The following is an 18,617-nucleotide window of genomic DNA, read 5'->3' on the forward strand; positions in this document are numbered from 1 at the left end:
GCTGCTTCAGATCTGCTTCCACGTCATCTATCCATTGCATTCGGGGTCTGCCTTTGGGTCGCCTGCATTTTGGTTTTTGCCTGTATACAATTTTCGCCCCTCTGTTGTCTGACATTCTTTCAAGGTGACCTGCCCAACGTAGTCTGTTCTTTTTTATTTCGTTCACTATTGGTGGGTCTTCATATAATTGATATAACTCATGGTTAGTGCATGTCCTCCACCCTGTTTCATCCTGTATGGCACCATGTTCATCCTGGTGTATTAACCTCTTGGTCTACAGATCTCCATGTTTGCTGTGGTCTTCCAGCCTTTCCCTCCATGTGGGTTCCAGTATTTGGCCTGTTTTGCAATGTATGCCTTGTAATGTAACCCCATTTGCATTTTTTTTTTTTAATTTCTCTGTGTTAGCTGTTTTTTTCCCCCCACAAACTATTGTGAAATTTTGTTCAGCCATCTAACATCAATTATGTGTTGCTAACCTTTGTTAATGAATTACATTGGAGCTTGTCTGTGTTGATATTTATAACTCTCCTAGTCTCTGTACCTTATAAAAGAACTGCTTTCACATTTGTGTTGAAGATGCAGATTATAGTTGTTGTTTTTTAGACACTGCTTTTGACCGCCAGGTCAGCTGTAGAGTATTGAATGCATGACTAGCCTTGTTGATTTGATTTTTGACATGTTTCTGCTCTCCCCTCTCTGCTTATGATGCTTCCAAGGGGGACAAAGTTGTTTGTTTCTAATAGGTTTACCCCTTGGAGCTGTAGAGGAAGTGTATAGACATGTTTTGTTCTGGACTTAGTACGAGATAGCAACTGGTCTCTTTTAAGTGGATCAAATTTTATGATATATATTTCAACACCATCTTTAGAGTGATTCGTTTGTTGTTGGCTTGTGGTGTGTACCAAGTGATTGTTTTAATTACAAGCATTTCATATCATTACATTTAGCCTAGTATACTTAGCTAAATCAGTAATCCTCGTGGGGGAGGCCTACACTAAGACACACCTAGACTTACAAATAATATTCCATATGAACCCCCACAATATTTTTTTTTTTAATTCTCGTAACCTTTGAGTTGAGGTAAGTCCTTCTCTGTGCGATTGATAGGAATGATTGTTATTGGGAAGGTTATCATCACAATGATTCAAATTGTTTGCTTGTTTAGATAAGAAATTGAGAAATGAAGCCTAAACGTGTTTTAATTGTAACTAGAATTGAACTGTAGATGCCCTAATGCAGACGCTGCCTCATTGTTCTTAAGAATACAAGTATCGCAAAGAGTGTTGGAGCAAGGACACAACCATGCTGTATAGAGAAATGAGCTGATAGGTCACCATTTGTATCTGATTTGACAGATGGCAGCATATTTAAAATACAGCGCTTGCACGCCTATACTAAAACTAAAGATATAGTTACCACTGAGCTGCTCTATGTGAGTGATTGCACCCTTCTTGGACACTCTGATCAGGAGCTTCAGTATGCCGTCCATGAATTCAGAGGCTGCTGCCTAATTTGGGAAAAAAAATGAAGTAAGCCAGCTCTACAAATCAATCTGATTGGCCACTTTTTTGATGTTGTCAATCACTTTACATACATGGGCAGCAGTGTCCAACGATGCGGCAATATCTAGAGAAAGAGACAGCTGTCTTTCTAAGGTCAACAGTAATTTTGGTGGCCTCCAATTGAGAATACGGCAGAATAGGTCTCTTACCCTAACAACAAAATTATAAAGCATTGGTTCTCACAATACTTTTCTATGACTCTGTTTCATGATTTTGGTGCTTAGTAGAAGCCATCTAAGGCCCCTAAAATACTGGCACAAAAGGTTCGTTCGATATATAATGGGCAAACGCTAGCAAAACTATTTTATTAACCATGTACTGCTGAACACCGGTGTGGACAGTATAGAAGCACTACTTACAATTTGACAGCTTTGTTTGGCTGGATACTTATCCCACATGGGGAATGACCAAATTCTAAAGGCAAGTTAAAGGAGGACAGTATAATAGCATTGCTACAAATATCAACTGGGCTTCTGTAGGCATGTGAAACACTACACTCATGCTTAATCTTCGAAATCAAAGACATAGCCATTATAATAAAATTAAATGAAAGGTGTTATTCAAAATCCAATTTCATCATCACCTTCATGCCATGTCTATACTTTTGGTCTTCTAAAGGATATCCTCCTTGCTCTTTAAGCATATTGCATATATATGTATGACCGAATTTGCATATTTTTAATAAATGCATCTACAGTGCCAGTGGTGGGCAACATTAAAATAAAAATTAGGAATATATATATATATATATATATATATAGAGAGAGAGAGACACACACACACATATATGTGTGTGTACTTACAACTTAGAAAAATATATAATCTAACTGTATAAAATGTCTTTTAATTCACATGTATACTGTATTATACTCAGGGCCGGTCCTAGCGATTGCGGGGCCCTATGCGAAACGGATTGCACGGGGCCTATTCTGGGTAGGGATAAGGATATAAGTGAAAATTAAGATTTTGTATAAAAAAATAAATTCGTCTTTGCGTTTTATACATTTTTAACTAAGTACAAAATCACGATCAAATTAACTTTACTTTACGAGCCTTGTGTGTAGCGAAGTCATACAGTAGATCATCAAAATTCTGTTTCCTACATAGATCACGCTCAATAGCAAGAATTGCCACATTGTTCAATCTCTCATCGTGAATTTTTGACCTTAAGTAATTCTTGATTAGTTTAAAACTCGAGAAACTTCTTTCACAAGATGCCACAGTTACAGTTAAAATCTCAGCTGCAAGGAGTAAATTGCAGTGTTCACAATTCTGTTGATGCATTTAATCCTGTAGCCATCTTCAGCTTTTTTTTTTTTTTTGTGAAGTTTTCCACAGATTTATCATACTGGCTTTTTCTTTGACTTTTGGCTGGAAAGATTGCAACAACATCTATGTTTCCAGCCAACTACTTTTCGCTGTCACAAGAAGAAACAACAGGAAGAAACTTAAAACGTTCATACACAACCACAAGCTCTTTCACTTCAACCCTTATCTTAGAAATACCGATAACATCTGCTCGTTGTGACTTATGTCTGGAGTACAATCCAATATCACTACATTCTTGATGTCTCGAAGGATATAATTCACAACAGCATCAGCTACTACAGTAATAAGTTTGTTTTGAATCTTCTTTCTCAGGTAACGATCATGAATTTCTGCATTGGTAACACGTCGAAGTTGTTCCCCCATTACTGGATCAAACTTTGCGAGTAATTCTACTAGACCAGGAAATTCCCATTACTTGGCTCTTTAAGTCTTTCAATGGTCCCTCTGAAAGCTAAATTGCGCTTCGCTAGAAATCGTACAATTGCAACTAGTCCAATGTTTAGTTTCAGAATAAAGCATTTCCTGGTGAGCTTTGTCAATGCCTGTTTTTTTTTTTTTAACTTAGTCTTGCTCCAGCTTCAAAGCAACTGGTCATGGCGTCTAAATGCCTTTGCGATTTTTCATGCTCTGCTAGCCTTGTGGTACAGCTTTGCCACTGGTCAAATCCTTCATTTAAAAAGCAACTTTTTTGTTTTTCCAGTAGACGACAGTAGAAACAATTGATCTAGTCTGCTATATCAGCCAATGGCGAAAATCACTTTCACCATCACTCAGGTTTGGTTTGCAATGCACTTAAGAGAAATGTCTACCATCCTTATTTTTCGGAAAATTCTCCAAAGTAATCTCAGGTGGACCTTTTTGTAATAAATAGTCAATACAAGATCTTCCATTTTTTTCTAGACACATGACAGGATAATCCAGATTTCTCAATGAATCGACCACATTTAGCTCATTATCTATAACTACATGTATTACATTATTGCCTTCATTTACCATGACTCGTGATCAGTTGTTATTGTTACATCATTTTCTTCTTCTCTTACGACATTCACCACTGCAGTTTTTGCATTCTTCCTAGAATCTGTTTCAGTTGTCTCACTAGAAGTGATTATTTCTCTTTCGGGTTTTGATCGTTTTAAAAACGTATTCTAGCTCTAATGGAACTTACGTTTCGGTTAAAGTTCGCACTATTATTATATTTTTATTTAAATATGAAATGCTTTTTTTATTCGTGTAAGATTTGTGTTTTCCATATAACAATTTTTGTCTAATTTTCAGGAGATTTTAAAAATAATTTCCACGACTTTTCGTATATTTTGCATCATTATGCAATTACAGATATACTTAGTTCGGGGCCTATGAAAGCGCGGGGCCCACTGCGGCCGCATAGGCTGCAGTGGCTTAATACCGGCCCTGATTATACTTGTACATTTCATTTTTTTTTAAAGTATGTTTACCTCATTTTCCATCACAACATTTCACCACAAATTTTCAGTTGTAGCCTACTTAATGGGAAGTATTTGACTGTTTGCATTCGTGCATAAAGTCCAGGAACTGTGTTTATTTTTAAAAGATGCTTGTTCAAAGATGTATGTGGCCTAATGTGTAATTTTATCAAAAAAGTGTTTATATTGTGGAACTACAGCTTCTCCTAAAACTCCTGCGGAAGAACTGACTGAAACTTTTCTTTCATGACATAATTTGCTTTAAGGTATGTCCTCTAGAACTAATCCACTTCTACACTAAATGGTGAGCTGAGGGGATTATAAACTGGTTCCAAGCTCTTGACGTCTTAAAAATTTGCTTTCAAATTCCACAATCAAGGAATCCAAATGTCTTATACTTATTTCTACATTTCACTAGAAATAGCTTCACCTTTCAGCAAAGGAAAATGACAAAACCTGTTTCCACTTGCCTGCCCGAAGAAACAGGAAAGCTTTGTTTGAAAAAATTTAATACATTTCATGTGCAAACAACCCACTGCAATACTCCCGTTGAAAAACATGAAGCCTATCTTCCAATCTTCATTAGAAATATTAGTAAAACAGTCACAGTCAATGTCCTTCAAGGGACATACTAATTTCTTGTGAGTTACGATATTATTCTCAATACCTTACCATTCCAAGCCAGCGGATACTACTGTGTTACTGAATATCGGAATGTTTTGTGTTAGATGTTCATTGTAACTTTGCACAAACTTTCCCGTTTAGAGTTTATGGTTGGATATTGTTCTTAAATTTATTAAAAACCTGTTTTTCTCAGTTAAATACGGGCTCCATCACAGCCATCTTGTTCAAGCCAACCCAACACTTTCAACACAGTTCTTCATAGCATTGAAGAAATACTGGCCTGAGATTGTGTCTTGGATTGAATATTTCAAAATATTGCCAATAAAACAAATCTTCGTTTATTTTAAGCTCTTTAAAATGACACATAGAGACAATGTTTCTTTAGCCTCTTCATTATAAGTTTCATTAATTTATATAGATATTTTAATTTGTTTTTACATGTACCATCTGTGGGCACACCTAATTTCTGTAGGTGGGCCGTAATTTGCCCAACCCTGATCTACACTGTTTTAAAAACAAGATTTAGCTCATCTTTAAATAAAAATATGTTAATCTGTGCCACAGTTGCTTTTGGAATTTTATTTTTAAAGTATTGTATGTTTTTAATACAATTCCTTTTTAAAACGATTTTAAAAGCAGTTTCAATTATTCAATAACTATATGGGAACTACATATGATATCACTTGTGCCTAAAACGTGAAGACACGTTGGTCAAGCTGTTTAAAACTGTTATAGCCAGTAAATTAACTGCTCACAACTACTTACAGAATGGTGCATCCTAGCCCAATAAAAGTTTTAATTTAATCAAGCTAACAAGGATTAAAGCATTTTAATTTAAACCCACTTTGGCTTTAATATTATATTCGTTTAAAAAAAAATGTATGGAAACTGGTATGTCTATTGATATCTGTGAAATGGTTGTGCCTGAATAATGAACTAATACAATACAGATTATATATATACATATATATTTTATTGATCATTTTATTCATATAAACAAAGGCTCATGTTTTTATAGACACTTTCAATAATATTGCGTTTACATCTTGTTCTAAAAAAAAAAAGATAATGGTTTAGTCATAAACACAACACCATACAAACACACATACCAACTTTTTCACCAATTTAATTAAAACTATTAAATTTTTTTCCCCATCCAAAATTTGTTTTTGGGTTTTTCTAAAAGTGTCCCAGCAGCTCTTTTAAGTTTTCGTCTCTCTGAATGATGTAAATTTCTTTCCTCTACCAACTTATTGCCTTTCTTTTCCTGCAAGAAATATATTCAGAGGTTAAAGCACTTACAATTATGCAATTGAAAAAGGCTTGAATTAAAGATTTTTCTTAAAAAAAAAAAACCAAAAAAACAAACATACTATAAATGAGGCATGGAGGTTGAGTGGTAAAGCGCTTGGCTCTGAACCGAGGGGTCTGGGGGCGAATCATGTTGAAGACTGGGATTTTTAATTTTGGGATCTTAAGGGCGCTTCTGAGTCCACCAAGCTCTAATGGGTACATGACATAAGTTGGGGGAAAGTAAAGGAGACCACATGACACCCTCGTTAACAGTGGGCAACAGAAACAGATGACCTTTAAATCATCTGCCCCTTTGATTGCAAAGTCTGAAAGGGGAAATTATTTTTTTTATGAATGAACTGGTAGACTAATAAATTTTTAAATTAATAGGTAAACCAAAACAATGTAGTTAAAATTATAATCATTTGCCAGGATGACACAAATGTATAACATTTGTATGTAAGTTTACTTCCTGTGGGCCAGTTAACTTTCAGTATGTAACAGTATGGTTAGTGTTGTAGAAGTTCCTTATAATGTATTAAATCTTTTTTTTCTCTTGAATTTAAAAGTAATATACTTATGTATTTTTACACTAACATCACCACTCATGCGCCCCCTTGGTCATGGCCATATTCTAGTATGCTTGCAATTCTTGGATGCTAACTGCAGAACTAGAGAGAACAGGAGAATCCTGGTAATGGAATTGAGATGCTATAGCAGGCTACTAGGTATCACCTACAAGACCAGAATGAATTACATATGAGATTCAAAAAAGGATCACTATGGCAATAGGGCCCCGTAATGACCTTCAGACCATTGTAAAAAAAAAAAAAAACAACTTTATGGCCATATCACAAGGTCTCCATAGCTAGCATTGACCTTCCTTCAGGGAACAATACCAAGAAAAAAAAAGAAGAGGCAGAAAGCAATGGGAAGACAACTTTAAAGAATGGATAGGCCAGTCATTGAAATAAAATAAACTCTTCTTTTTTTATGACAGTTAAAGCAACTTACCTTTTTGAGTGAAAATGTGATTTCTTTGTTACCTATTGAACCACCAGCCAAAGGTTTGTCTGTAGCTTCAAGTCTTTCTGCAAGGGACTTCCTAAAGAGTAAGAAACAAAAAATATTTAACTATACATATAAAAGTATGAAGTATAATGCGGGCATACAAAGTGACCAAGATTTTTTAGCCAGAGAATGAAAAAAAAAATTTGCTGTATGAACACACATAAAATATATATTTTAAAAATAACATTTTCAGGCTAGTATCAAAACTGTGATGACGATGACCTGTAATTATTGTAAAAAAAATGCAAACTAAAATTCTATGGGAATTTTAGGATTAGGATAATATTTGAACATTACTTTGATACATGATACATCCTGTAAAATCAAAGATATTCTTATCTCAATGCAATAGCCAGGTAATGAAAAATTAAATGAACATACTTTGCTTCTTTTTTCTTGTTTACATCACTTTTGACACCTAGCTCTTCTCCATCCTTTAGTTCAAACAATCTCATTTTCCTCTTTTCTTCCCTTTGCAGCATCTGTTCTTTCATTTTCCTTTCCTGTGTCACTTTTCTGTGCTCCTTTCGAACCTCTTCAGCCCATGTGTGTTCATCTTCAGAGCTACTGCTGCCTTCTTCATCACTTGGTCGGCCTTCTAGTTCATCCTCTCCCTGAGCAATCAAAAATAATTTGTACAACTTTGAATTATTTCATTATATAAAAAGCATGTATTTTTTTTCTCTCATGAGTTGACTTTTCTTTTCCTAATCCCCCCCCCCCCTTCTTTCTTTACACCAGTGTACTTTTGTTGAGCACATTTCTGGTTTCTTCATAGACCTAGTCAGAATTAAAAAAAAATTATTTATTGACCCAATATTCTTGCATGTTTTGTAAAAACTTTAATTAAACTTTACTTTATACGTAAAACAAAATGTGTCAAAAAGCAGTTACCTCAACTGGCTTGAATTGCTTGGCAAGAGCATATTTTTCCTCTCGTTTTCTTCTTGCTTTGTCTAGTTTTGACATGACAGGGTTGATCAATCTGTATTCTTCAGATTCAGGGTCAATTTGGAAATCAGGATTATTAAACATAGCTGCAAAACGATCATCTTTAAGAATACTTGAAACAGCTTTATTCTGAAAAGATTAAAACAATACAATACACATTTCCTTGTTGTCAGTTCTTCTATTCAGTGGTTTCATTTTTAAGATGGTTTTATTATATTACAATAAGCTTTAATTATTGCTTAAAAAATTAGTAGCTTGAAAACATTGTCATCTATAACAAATCAATTCAAACTAAAACAACACTCAACCAGAAATTTTCAAAACAGAAAAAGACACATTGGATATATCAGTTAAATTAAGTTTTGGAGAGCTACAACACAACAAAAAAAGCCTACCACACGTTTTCTTGGATTAGCTTTCTGAGCTTCATCTTCTTCCATCAGTTTTTGAGCCAACTCTTTATTAACAACAGGTAGCTTCTGAGAAATGTAAAACAATAAATAAACATTTTATAGGCTTTTTAGCTGTATGCTTGCCCTGGATGTGGCTGCGTAGCCACTGGAAATATTGGATTCCTCATTAAGACTTGAAAACAAGCCTTATTTGCTGGAATTGTTCAATTCACAAAATAATTTTCAATTTCATTGATCAATACTCAGTTATTATTTTCTCAGAAATGTATAGAATTTAGCTTTAAAAAAAAAAAAGATCATAAAGGGAAGGAATTTTAAAATCTGTTTTTGTAATGGGTGACTTAATTTAGTCATTGAGATGATGGATCTAAATGAATAAAGATTTTTTTTAATGTTTAAAATATTTTGATTATTTTTTTTTTTTAGGTTGTATTACTGATTAGAAGAGAAGTTTGAGGGGGTATTTTTCATCCCCAATGATCATCTTGGATTACTACAAGATTTTTGGTAATCATATTATTTAGGATTTTCAGTAATTTATTTATAAACTATTATTATCAATCTTGTGAAAGATTCTAATAAAATGTTTATAATTAAAGGGAATTTTACCTTGAGCTGTACTCTGTTTGCTCGTTCCTGTTCAATTTTTTCTCTAACTTTGGACTTTCTATAATTATTATATGCAAATGGGTCTGACATTGCCTTGGCCTGAAATAGAATTATAAATATCTCTATTGAACATTATATCATTACAATGATTATAAAATACAGATGGAATACTTTCTATCTTGCTAAAAAAGATGTGTTTAATTACCTTATGATATAACCTGATATCTATGAAGAACCCATGCATGACAGATCTCAAAAGATTAGTTCCTATAAGATGCTCCAAACCCAATTCCTCTAACTCAGTTCTTGTCACAAATTTGTAGTCATCATAAACTGCAATTTAAAAACAGGATATGAAATTTGGGTTATACTCAACAATGTATTGAGAAATTATTTTTATTCCTGTCTGCTACTGAAAATGTTAATTAGCTTTATACCTGAGCTTTCTGTTTTCTCTTCCAGTTCTTCTGTCATACTGTCTAAACTACTGCACCATTTTGGAGCAGGACCTAAAGCCTGTAATGTTTAAAAAGATATTTTCATCTTATATTGTGAAAACAAATGTCAATTTCTTTTACTTTTAGAAAATATAAATTTTAACTAACATATAATAATAATTAGATACTAACTGGAATGAAGTAGGTCAGAATTTTAGGAGCCTCATTAGCCAGAAATAGGAGACCTGAGTTTGGTACTAAACACAATTGGTTGAGATTGACACCTGGCTCTATGGCTGTCAAATGTTTGCCCTACAAATAAAAAGTGTTTGTTTACATATTATAACCCAAGTTATTTCAATTTTAACCTTCAAATTAGAAGATGAATGAATAGTAGTAAAATAAATAACTAAGTTCAATTTACTAATACTATATTTGTAAAACACTTACTGTGTTCCGATTCCATAATTTTAAAATTTTGCTGTCCATGGATAAAACTAAATTTTGAGAATCTTCAAATTCTATTGACTTTATGGGCAATTCATAATTGTGATCCTTGACATGAAATGGCTTCTGGGCTCTCAAATCATACAACAGTATCTGGAATTAAACAACAACACTTACATTGACTAGAGAGACTAGTTGACTGAAAACAAAAAAAAACAGTTCTAATTCCATTTAATACAAAATTAATACAAGTACTGGATAACGTAACAGCTATATTAATCTAAATTGATTTTTTTAAAAACCCACATGATTTAGTACCAGAAAAAAAAAAGCTATGAGAAATTCAACTTTCCATACAAACTTTTTTATTTAATACAACTTAAAATTTTAAAGAACATGCACTATTCTTCTTTTAACTTAAAAGATGAGACAATAACTATTCCTTATTTTAATTTTTTAAAACATGGTAATGATTTCATTTTTTACATGATAGTCATTCAAACATGGATTAATAACTACCATGCAAATCAAAAGACTTTTTGTTCCCCCCACAGTAAGTACAGCTGACAAATACTGAATTAGTCTTTAACAAAAGAAAAAAAAAATTATTCTTACATGACCTGTACTTGTACCTAATGCAACAGTTAGGCCATCATTCCTAAATTTCATAGCTGTGATTTCAGGAATTTCTTGTATACTAAAAAAATAATTCAAAAATTAAATTCTAAAAATCTAAACAATATCAATCAGATTATAAATTTCTATAAGACATTTAAAATAGTAAACAAATAACTATGGAAAAGAGCATCACTTGCTTGAAATCTTGTACAAAATTGCTGGTAGCTATGTCCAACGTCCCAACATTTCCTCTTGATCTTGGGTCCCAGCAATCTAAGTGTCCCAGCTTTGTGCCACATCCAAATAGATAGTTGACTGGATTGAATTCACAGCAATTGATCTCTCTAAGGCAATGATTTAAAATACAGATATTATTATATAACCTGTCACAACTATAAGTTTTTGATTGCCTTGCATTCAGACAATTTTTTTGACATTACAGAAGGAACTAATGCAACTTACGTGGCTGTTGACACAAGTGGTTTCATAAATCTGCCTTTCTCCAAGTTGATTCTATTTATTTCAGGGCTAAATGAAGCAAAAGATAATCACTATAAATAACTAAGAAAAAAAAAAAAAAAAAAAGATATACTTAATTTAGCTTTCTCTTAATTACAGTACACATAATGAGTACAAATGTAACTAATGAAAACTTGTTTTTTTTAAATTACTTTTTAATGCAGATCTACATTTAAAGAAAAAAATAGTTACTTTACTAGATATGTATAACTCCTTATTCCTCATTTAATCAGTCAAAATAATGTTTACCTAACACCCACGAAGTACATGTCACAGGAAGGTGGGTAATAAGCTAAGTCTCTGCCATATTTTGGAAGTCTCATTCGAAATAATCTTCCAAATTGAGAATGAAATTCCACAAAGCGGTCATCTTGAAGAAAGCAAACCTGAAATATAAAATAGAAGATCACTTACAGAGTTATACAAATAATTATTTAAGATAAATGCAAAAGAATAAAAAATTAAATAAATTTAGCATTATAGTTTTACATTTTTTTTTTTATAATCTCCAACAAAACACAACCAAAACAAGAACTTACCTTGCTATAGTCTTCAGATAAAAACTGAAAATTTACAACATTTGAGTCAAGCCCATGTTCAAATTTAAGACAAAGTTCATGAACAGAATAGCAACGAAACCTTGGTTTGTATGTCCCTGAAATAAAAAAAAAAAATTAGCAAATAAAATTAATATTAAATTAATTAATTTATTTCATAGTAGCTTAATATAAAAAAAAGAAAGTTCCCACCTGAAGCACAAATGAACTGTTCATCTGGCGAAACTTTGACACAGTTACTAACACATGGCATTTCAAAGTCTTGTATAAGCTCCAAACGCCTTCTAACATCTGTTTAAAATTAATACTAAACAAGTTCAACTCATGAAATTTTAGTTTTCATTGACTGTTCAAACTTTGTAAATTTTGTTAGCACTGTTTCACATACCAAAAAAAAAAAAATAATAAAACAACTAATTTTTACTATTTTATTTAAAAATGCATGTTTCATTAGTTTTTACAGCTATTCCATCAAGTAATCTCAGGAATATGCAGAATTCCTATGTGAGAAATAGTGCTAACAAAATTCAGAGGTGGGTGACCTGTTACAGTTACATCCTGACAAACAAAAGAGAACTAGTTTATTTGCTTAAAATTCTAAACTAACAATAGACTAATAAAGCCTTCTATTTTTATAAGTATTTGAATAGCTCAGTGGCAAAACCCATCTGTCTTCCATTATGGAGTCTTTAGTTTCACATTCAGACTCTAGAAAGTTTTTCTTTTAAAATTGCTTACAAAGCTTTTGCAAAGGCAGCATGTAGACCTTCTACCAGATATCCCCTCTACCCAACAAAAGTTATTGGACTATAGCACCCTGAACATGCTATAAGCATGTTATATGGAAAATATACTAAAGCAGTGATGGGCGACCTGTGACAATAATCATGCACAGTCACACCTGGACAAACAAGAATAGTGATCTCGGATCGCATACAACAAGGTAAGGTCTACTAATAAACCAAATGGTTAATTCTTTTTGAACAACAAATCTATATATTTGAGTCAATATATAAGCAAGTTTTTTTTTTAAAGTATTTTTTAATATTTTAACTTGTTTATATCTAAAATTATAACTAGTACTTGGAATGATAAAATTTTACCATCGTCTTTATGTTGAAGTTTTCTTTTTTGCCTGTCTGTCAGCCACTGAATAAAAAAATATAAAAATAAAAATATTTTATAACCTGATGACATGTTATTAAATATAAGTTATTTGTAGCGGATATGTATGGAAAAATCCAAAACGTTTGTTGCTAAAGAGAGATATAGAATTAAATGCATTAATGGTTTAAAAAATTATTATTAAATACTCTGCATTTAAGGTGTATAGAGGCAGACTAAAATCAACACTTGATTACTTGCAAGATTTAGGATCCACAAAGGGTAGGGTAACTTCAATGAAAGTAAATGTATCAACATGTAAAAGCTGTAAAGATCATTGTATCATCCAGCAGATGTTTATTTATAGGGTTAACAAGTATCCATTAAAACATCATATGAAATCTAGATCTATTTTTTTATAGGGAAGCGGTTTTATACAGAGCTATCAACACTAACAGACTCGGAACCGGTTTAGCTTCTGTAAGAAAAATGCCAGAGATAGAGTAATTGGATTCCAACCAGAAAAGATCCTCACCGGATAAAGGGAAAATCTTCAAATTATGTTATTTAAAAGAAATTTCTATGAGTTAATATAGAAAAATATTCTTTAAAATTCTCTTTGACTGTGCTTCCCATCTTTGGCCATATGGTGATGATTAGGCAGTTATTGTAAGAAAATTCAGCACATCTGCCTTTAAGCCTGTGGTGCACTAAATTAGATAATCTAGTTGTAATGGAAATTTAATCCAGTAAGTAAGCTATATAACATTAACGTTATAATAAAAAGTTAGAATGCATTTACTACTGCAATACATTATATTTTGTCTTTTTTATTAAAACAAATAATTGGAATTAAGAGTACTTGTAACTCCAACCAATCACAAAAGTGACAAACCTCTGCAACAAACTCAGAACATTCAGTCCCCATTTTTTAAAGAGTCCACACAACATGTATACTTACTGGTCACACTTAAACTCTAGGAATACACACACACATATATATAGACATATATATATATATATATATAAAGACATATATATATATATATATGTGTGTGTGTGTGCGTATTCCTAGAGTATATATATATATTGTAATAACTTAAGTGAGGCAACTCAACGAGGCACATCAATGTTTATTTACAGGACATCACAAATACATGTAGAACAACATGTATTGATCACAACATCTTTATCTAAGCTCACAACTTGGGCGGAAATCTGTTGTCTTTCAATGAAAAAGGAAATTCTGTCTCACCATGCATGCTACTGACATACACACAGATCCACTTTTTCTTTTATTTATATTATTATAATCAATAATCTATTACTATATAATATAAGTATCTTATATAATACAGACGTTACTTCAAAAAAGAAGATGATTACGTCCTATGCGTCTGCATTCAGTCATGCATATTAACCAATAACTTAAATTCTGCCAAGTCACTGGTTTTCCTGGTATATAGTATTATATATAGACTATAGATCCTAGTAGTAGATCTACTACTATACAAATACAAGTTGGTTTTTAATTTATAACTTTTTAACCAACTGGCAACTGAAATTTTTTAAATGAAATTTTAAACAGAAATGCATGTTAGATTTCTAGAGTAAAGTGCGAAGTTCGAGCGCATTAAGCCCGATGGCATCAATTTTCAAGTTTGGATTTTTATAGCACCGTAACGGTCAGACCTATGAAAAAACTGATGGTATCTCTGAATTCCTCGTCCTTTTTTCTATAAAAATAGATTGGATTTAGTTAAAATTAAATACGAAGTCAAAGAGGTGTAGGGTAAGTATCGCCAAGCGTACTTTTACTCGAGCGGATTTTTCCCCAGTTAGTAAGCTCAATCGGGTTGATGGAAGGTTCAAACAGATCAAAGAAAATATATCTAAAAACATGTTTTAATATTTAATTTTTACTATAAAGTCATTTTCTTTTTACTCCAGCGCAAGAACACCATCCATTGCACCATTTCCCACCCTCCAAAACTTCAAATAGTCTCTTTAAGCTGATGAGCCATCAGACTTAAAAATAGCCCTAAGCCCATTACCCATTTCCTTCACTACCGGGTAGTAAAAAAGAATAATTCCACACCTCCAGAGTTTGACCTCACCATGAACTTAGTCTATAGTATGTGTCGGAAATGAAGAAAAAAGGTGCATGCGCAGTAGCAATATAGTAGTAATTTGGTAAACATTCAAATAAAAAAGTTGTAGCAATAAAAAGTGAACTGTTCGAACCTCTTGTCAAATGGGGACTGCTCGAACTTCACACTTTACTCTATTAGTCTCTATATGATGATTGTCATTATGACAATTATGATCATATTATATTTATATAGTTATAATTATTTTTTATTATATTAATATTATTTGTTTATTCTATTATAACCCTGAAATAAACGGTAAAACTTTACATCGCAGGACCCTTTTGAAGGATATTACGCAGGTGGCAGCACCGCGCTGTCTATCGCTACGGTAATCAGGTCACAAGGTCACTACCGGCTAGACGGTGTCGGTAGTATCATGTAATAGTTCGTGATAGATCTAGTCATTCTCTAATGACATGAAAACTCTGGATCTATATTATGTAATTAAAAAAAAATATTAAAAAGGCTATAAAAAATAAATAATGAGAATGAATTAATCTTTTTTTTTCTAATTTGTTTTTTTTTGTTTTTTGTGTCACAAATGTATGGTACCGTTATCCTATATATGTACGGGTTATAGGCCTATATTTATATATTTTTTAATTTATTGATTTAATGTAATTGTACTTTAAAGTAAACCAATCATACTGGGTTTCGTATATGTGCAACATATTCTTTATTTTATTTTCAAATTAAATTAAACTTAATGGGTTTCCTTATAAGTACAGATATAGTAGCTAGATGTTTATGAAGAGTAGTGTGTAGCCTAACATATGCTCGCCCCTCCTCCTTTCACATTCTGGACTTGGAACCAGACAACGGTGGAGTTACCGGCATTTTAACTAAAATGTAACTGTTTTTTTTTTATATATTTAAAGCCGGTAGAGGAGACATATGCTATACAATACAAAGGCTCAGTGCTGATGATTGCTGTATTAATGTAAATGAAATAAGTTGCAGTTGCACCTAAACCGTATAAACGAATATATGTAAAAATAAAAAAGAGATGAAAGGTAGGCCTACACTAGAAGATGTTCAAATATAAGAACATTTGTGGTTCAGTTCAAACGTGTGGCTCTCAAGCATAAAATTTAGGAAAGTAGGCCTACACTGTAGTCACAGTGGAAATAACACGCTAAAAATTTACCCCAAAACTAAAAAAATTCCAGTTTCATTGAACAGTGGTCTTATTTCTGCCAGATCTCTACAAATGTTTTTTTTTTTTAATTATTTCAAGTTGTGAAATCCACCGTAAAACATACAACGCTCAAATATTAATTGTAAAGAAGCTTTTGTGTAAAGAAAGATACATAGATTACCATGACCATGATGTCCACTTTTGTCTTCGGGAACCGATACTAAATGAGCGCTCGGTATTAATTTGGGATAGACATAGTTTCGAGCTACATCATTAAGTGTATGCATGAAGAATGATCTATTTCAACTAGAGCCACTACTTTTAGGTCCACATAGACTTCGCAAATGTCATCATTAAATTAAATACTTATTTCAGCTACACTAGAGTGAGACTAGAAGCAACTCTAAGGCTTTTACATAAAATCAGTGAAGTGAATTGATATCAACTGTATTAATAGATAATGAATGTTGAACAAACTATTTATGCCTAATAAAAAATTAGCATTTGTATTAAATAACATATGTCTCCCCATTTCTACACTGATTTTTTAAGTGAATTACAGCTAGGTACCTATTTATGATCAAAGAAATATTTATAGAGACAAAGTCAAGTGACGTAAGTTTTAACTTCCAATGTAATAAAGTAAGCATTAAGTGAATAGGAAACTACGAAAAAAAAGAATCAGTTGGGAAAGTTATGGCACAGGATAGAAAGAACTGATGTCCTCAAGAATGTTGTTGAATGCATCATTGCCTGTTTTGCCTCTTCGCTGTCTCCACAGAAATTCATCAATATGACTCTGCAGTAGGTCATCAGATGTTCCGCTCATCCGTTTCAATTTCTGCTTCATTGACTTCCACATTCTCTCTTGACGACTACAGGTATAAACAAATAGTTTGAGAACATCGCGCAGGATGGACAACAGAACAAACTGAGCGTGCTGGTACGAACCTCGCCGATAGCAAAAGAAATGAAGTTGCCATAAAAAAAGGGGATGCACAAAAAAGCAGCCCTGTTAGATAGCCCTAAAACAGGAGCATTCAGACATACGAACAGTGGCTAACTTTGCCGCTTCGGAATCGGCTTACTTAGTAGGATCCGATTGTTCGTGGACTCAAAAATAAACACAAACTAGTTTTTCATGTGAGTACATTATTTACATCCTTTGTCTTTCAAGACAGAAGGAGACAGTCGGCAACCTCGTCATGGTTAACAAAATGTTCTTTTCTAGCGTACTCGTAATATAAAAATCCAGTTATGGATTTACGGCAGTGCGTCAATCCTGTGCCTATATTTCCGCAAACCTAAAAATATAAAAAATACACATTTTGTGCTTGCATATTTAATAATTATAATTATTTTAAAGTAGAAAAATAAGATTACATACTCTAAAAAAAAAAACGAGGGCAGAAACAAATGAATTTCAAAACGTATTTAAAAAAAAAAAAAACAGTTAACACACGATTAGATTTATAATATTATTTTTTAGCAAAGATACGTAGGTCTATAATTAATTAATAATATATTAATTAAAATTCCCCAATTAAAAACATAAAATACCATCTAAACATTAATAGTTATTCCAAGAATAATTTGTACAAAAAAATCTAAATCTATATTACATAGATCTACGATTTAACGTACTAAAAGAGGAGAGAGAGAGAGAGAGAGAGAGGGCAGTGACCGGGCGCGCTCTGCGCGCGAGCAGGTGAGGTCACGTCAGTACGTCATCATACGTGCGGATAGACAGCTGCCAAATAATTGACCTGAAAAACTAGGGTCCTGCGATGTAAAGTTTTACCAAATAAACCATCTACTCTACTATCAGTTATCAGACTAATCAATATCTCTATATTTAGACCCTCTATATATTAATTATTATATATATTGACTAATCAGACTAATTATTTATAATAATGAATAAATGATTTATATTAATGTTTAATTATTTTGTGCTTACTTCTGGTAGTGCTTTTCCTGCACTTAAATTGTATATTTTAACGTTGTTTGCATGTGAAACTTGCATTATTAAGACAAAAAATTTGGGCGATGCCTAGACTATATGTCGAGATAGATATCTAGATTCTAATAGATTTAGACTCCTAAACAGACATGATATCTAGATTCTAGATCTAGTCTAGTAAATAATAACACTTTGTGTATAGCATGCCTATAACTATAAAATATAAATAAAAACTTTGGTTTGATTTGTCTAACTTTATAATTTCTTAAAAACTTAAATCGTTTTTCCTAAAAAAAAAAAGTTTGTTCTAGCATATCTAGATAAGTTTCTAGATCTATAGAATCTAATCTAGGTTTATTATTATATATTTTTTTACAATAA

The 18,617-nt window shown here is 32.4% G+C and overlaps 1 protein-coding gene across 1 annotated transcript; it reads right to left on the bottom strand.

Annotated features, from left to right (window-relative positions):
• Positions 1-5,914: 5,914 nt before the first annotated feature.
• LOC106059907 (nucleolar protein 10-like) lies at positions 5,915-18,492 on the bottom strand. The gene is made up of 18 exons (XM_013217607.2): positions 18,234-18,492; positions 12,982-13,027; positions 12,071-12,169; positions 11,861-11,976; positions 11,571-11,707; positions 11,265-11,330; positions 11,000-11,146; positions 10,800-10,881; positions 10,188-10,337; positions 9,930-10,049; positions 9,738-9,816; positions 9,506-9,633; positions 9,301-9,399; positions 8,674-8,757; positions 8,222-8,407; positions 7,709-7,941; positions 7,271-7,361; positions 5,915-6,230 (listed from the first exon to the last, which is right to left on the bottom strand). Exons 1-18 carry the CDS (start codon positions 18,297-18,299, stop codon positions 6,102-6,104), a joined length of 2,058 nt encoding a protein of 685 aa, XP_013073061.1. The 5' UTR covers positions 18,300-18,492; the 3' UTR covers positions 5,915-6,101.
• Positions 18,493-18,617: the final 125 nt, after the last annotated feature.

Source organism: Biomphalaria glabrata, chromosome 5 (assembly GCF_947242115.1).
Source record: "Biomphalaria glabrata chromosome 5, xgBioGlab47.1, whole genome shotgun sequence".
In the NCBI taxonomy this organism is placed as follows: Eukaryota; Metazoa; Mollusca; class Gastropoda; family Planorbidae; genus Biomphalaria; species Biomphalaria glabrata.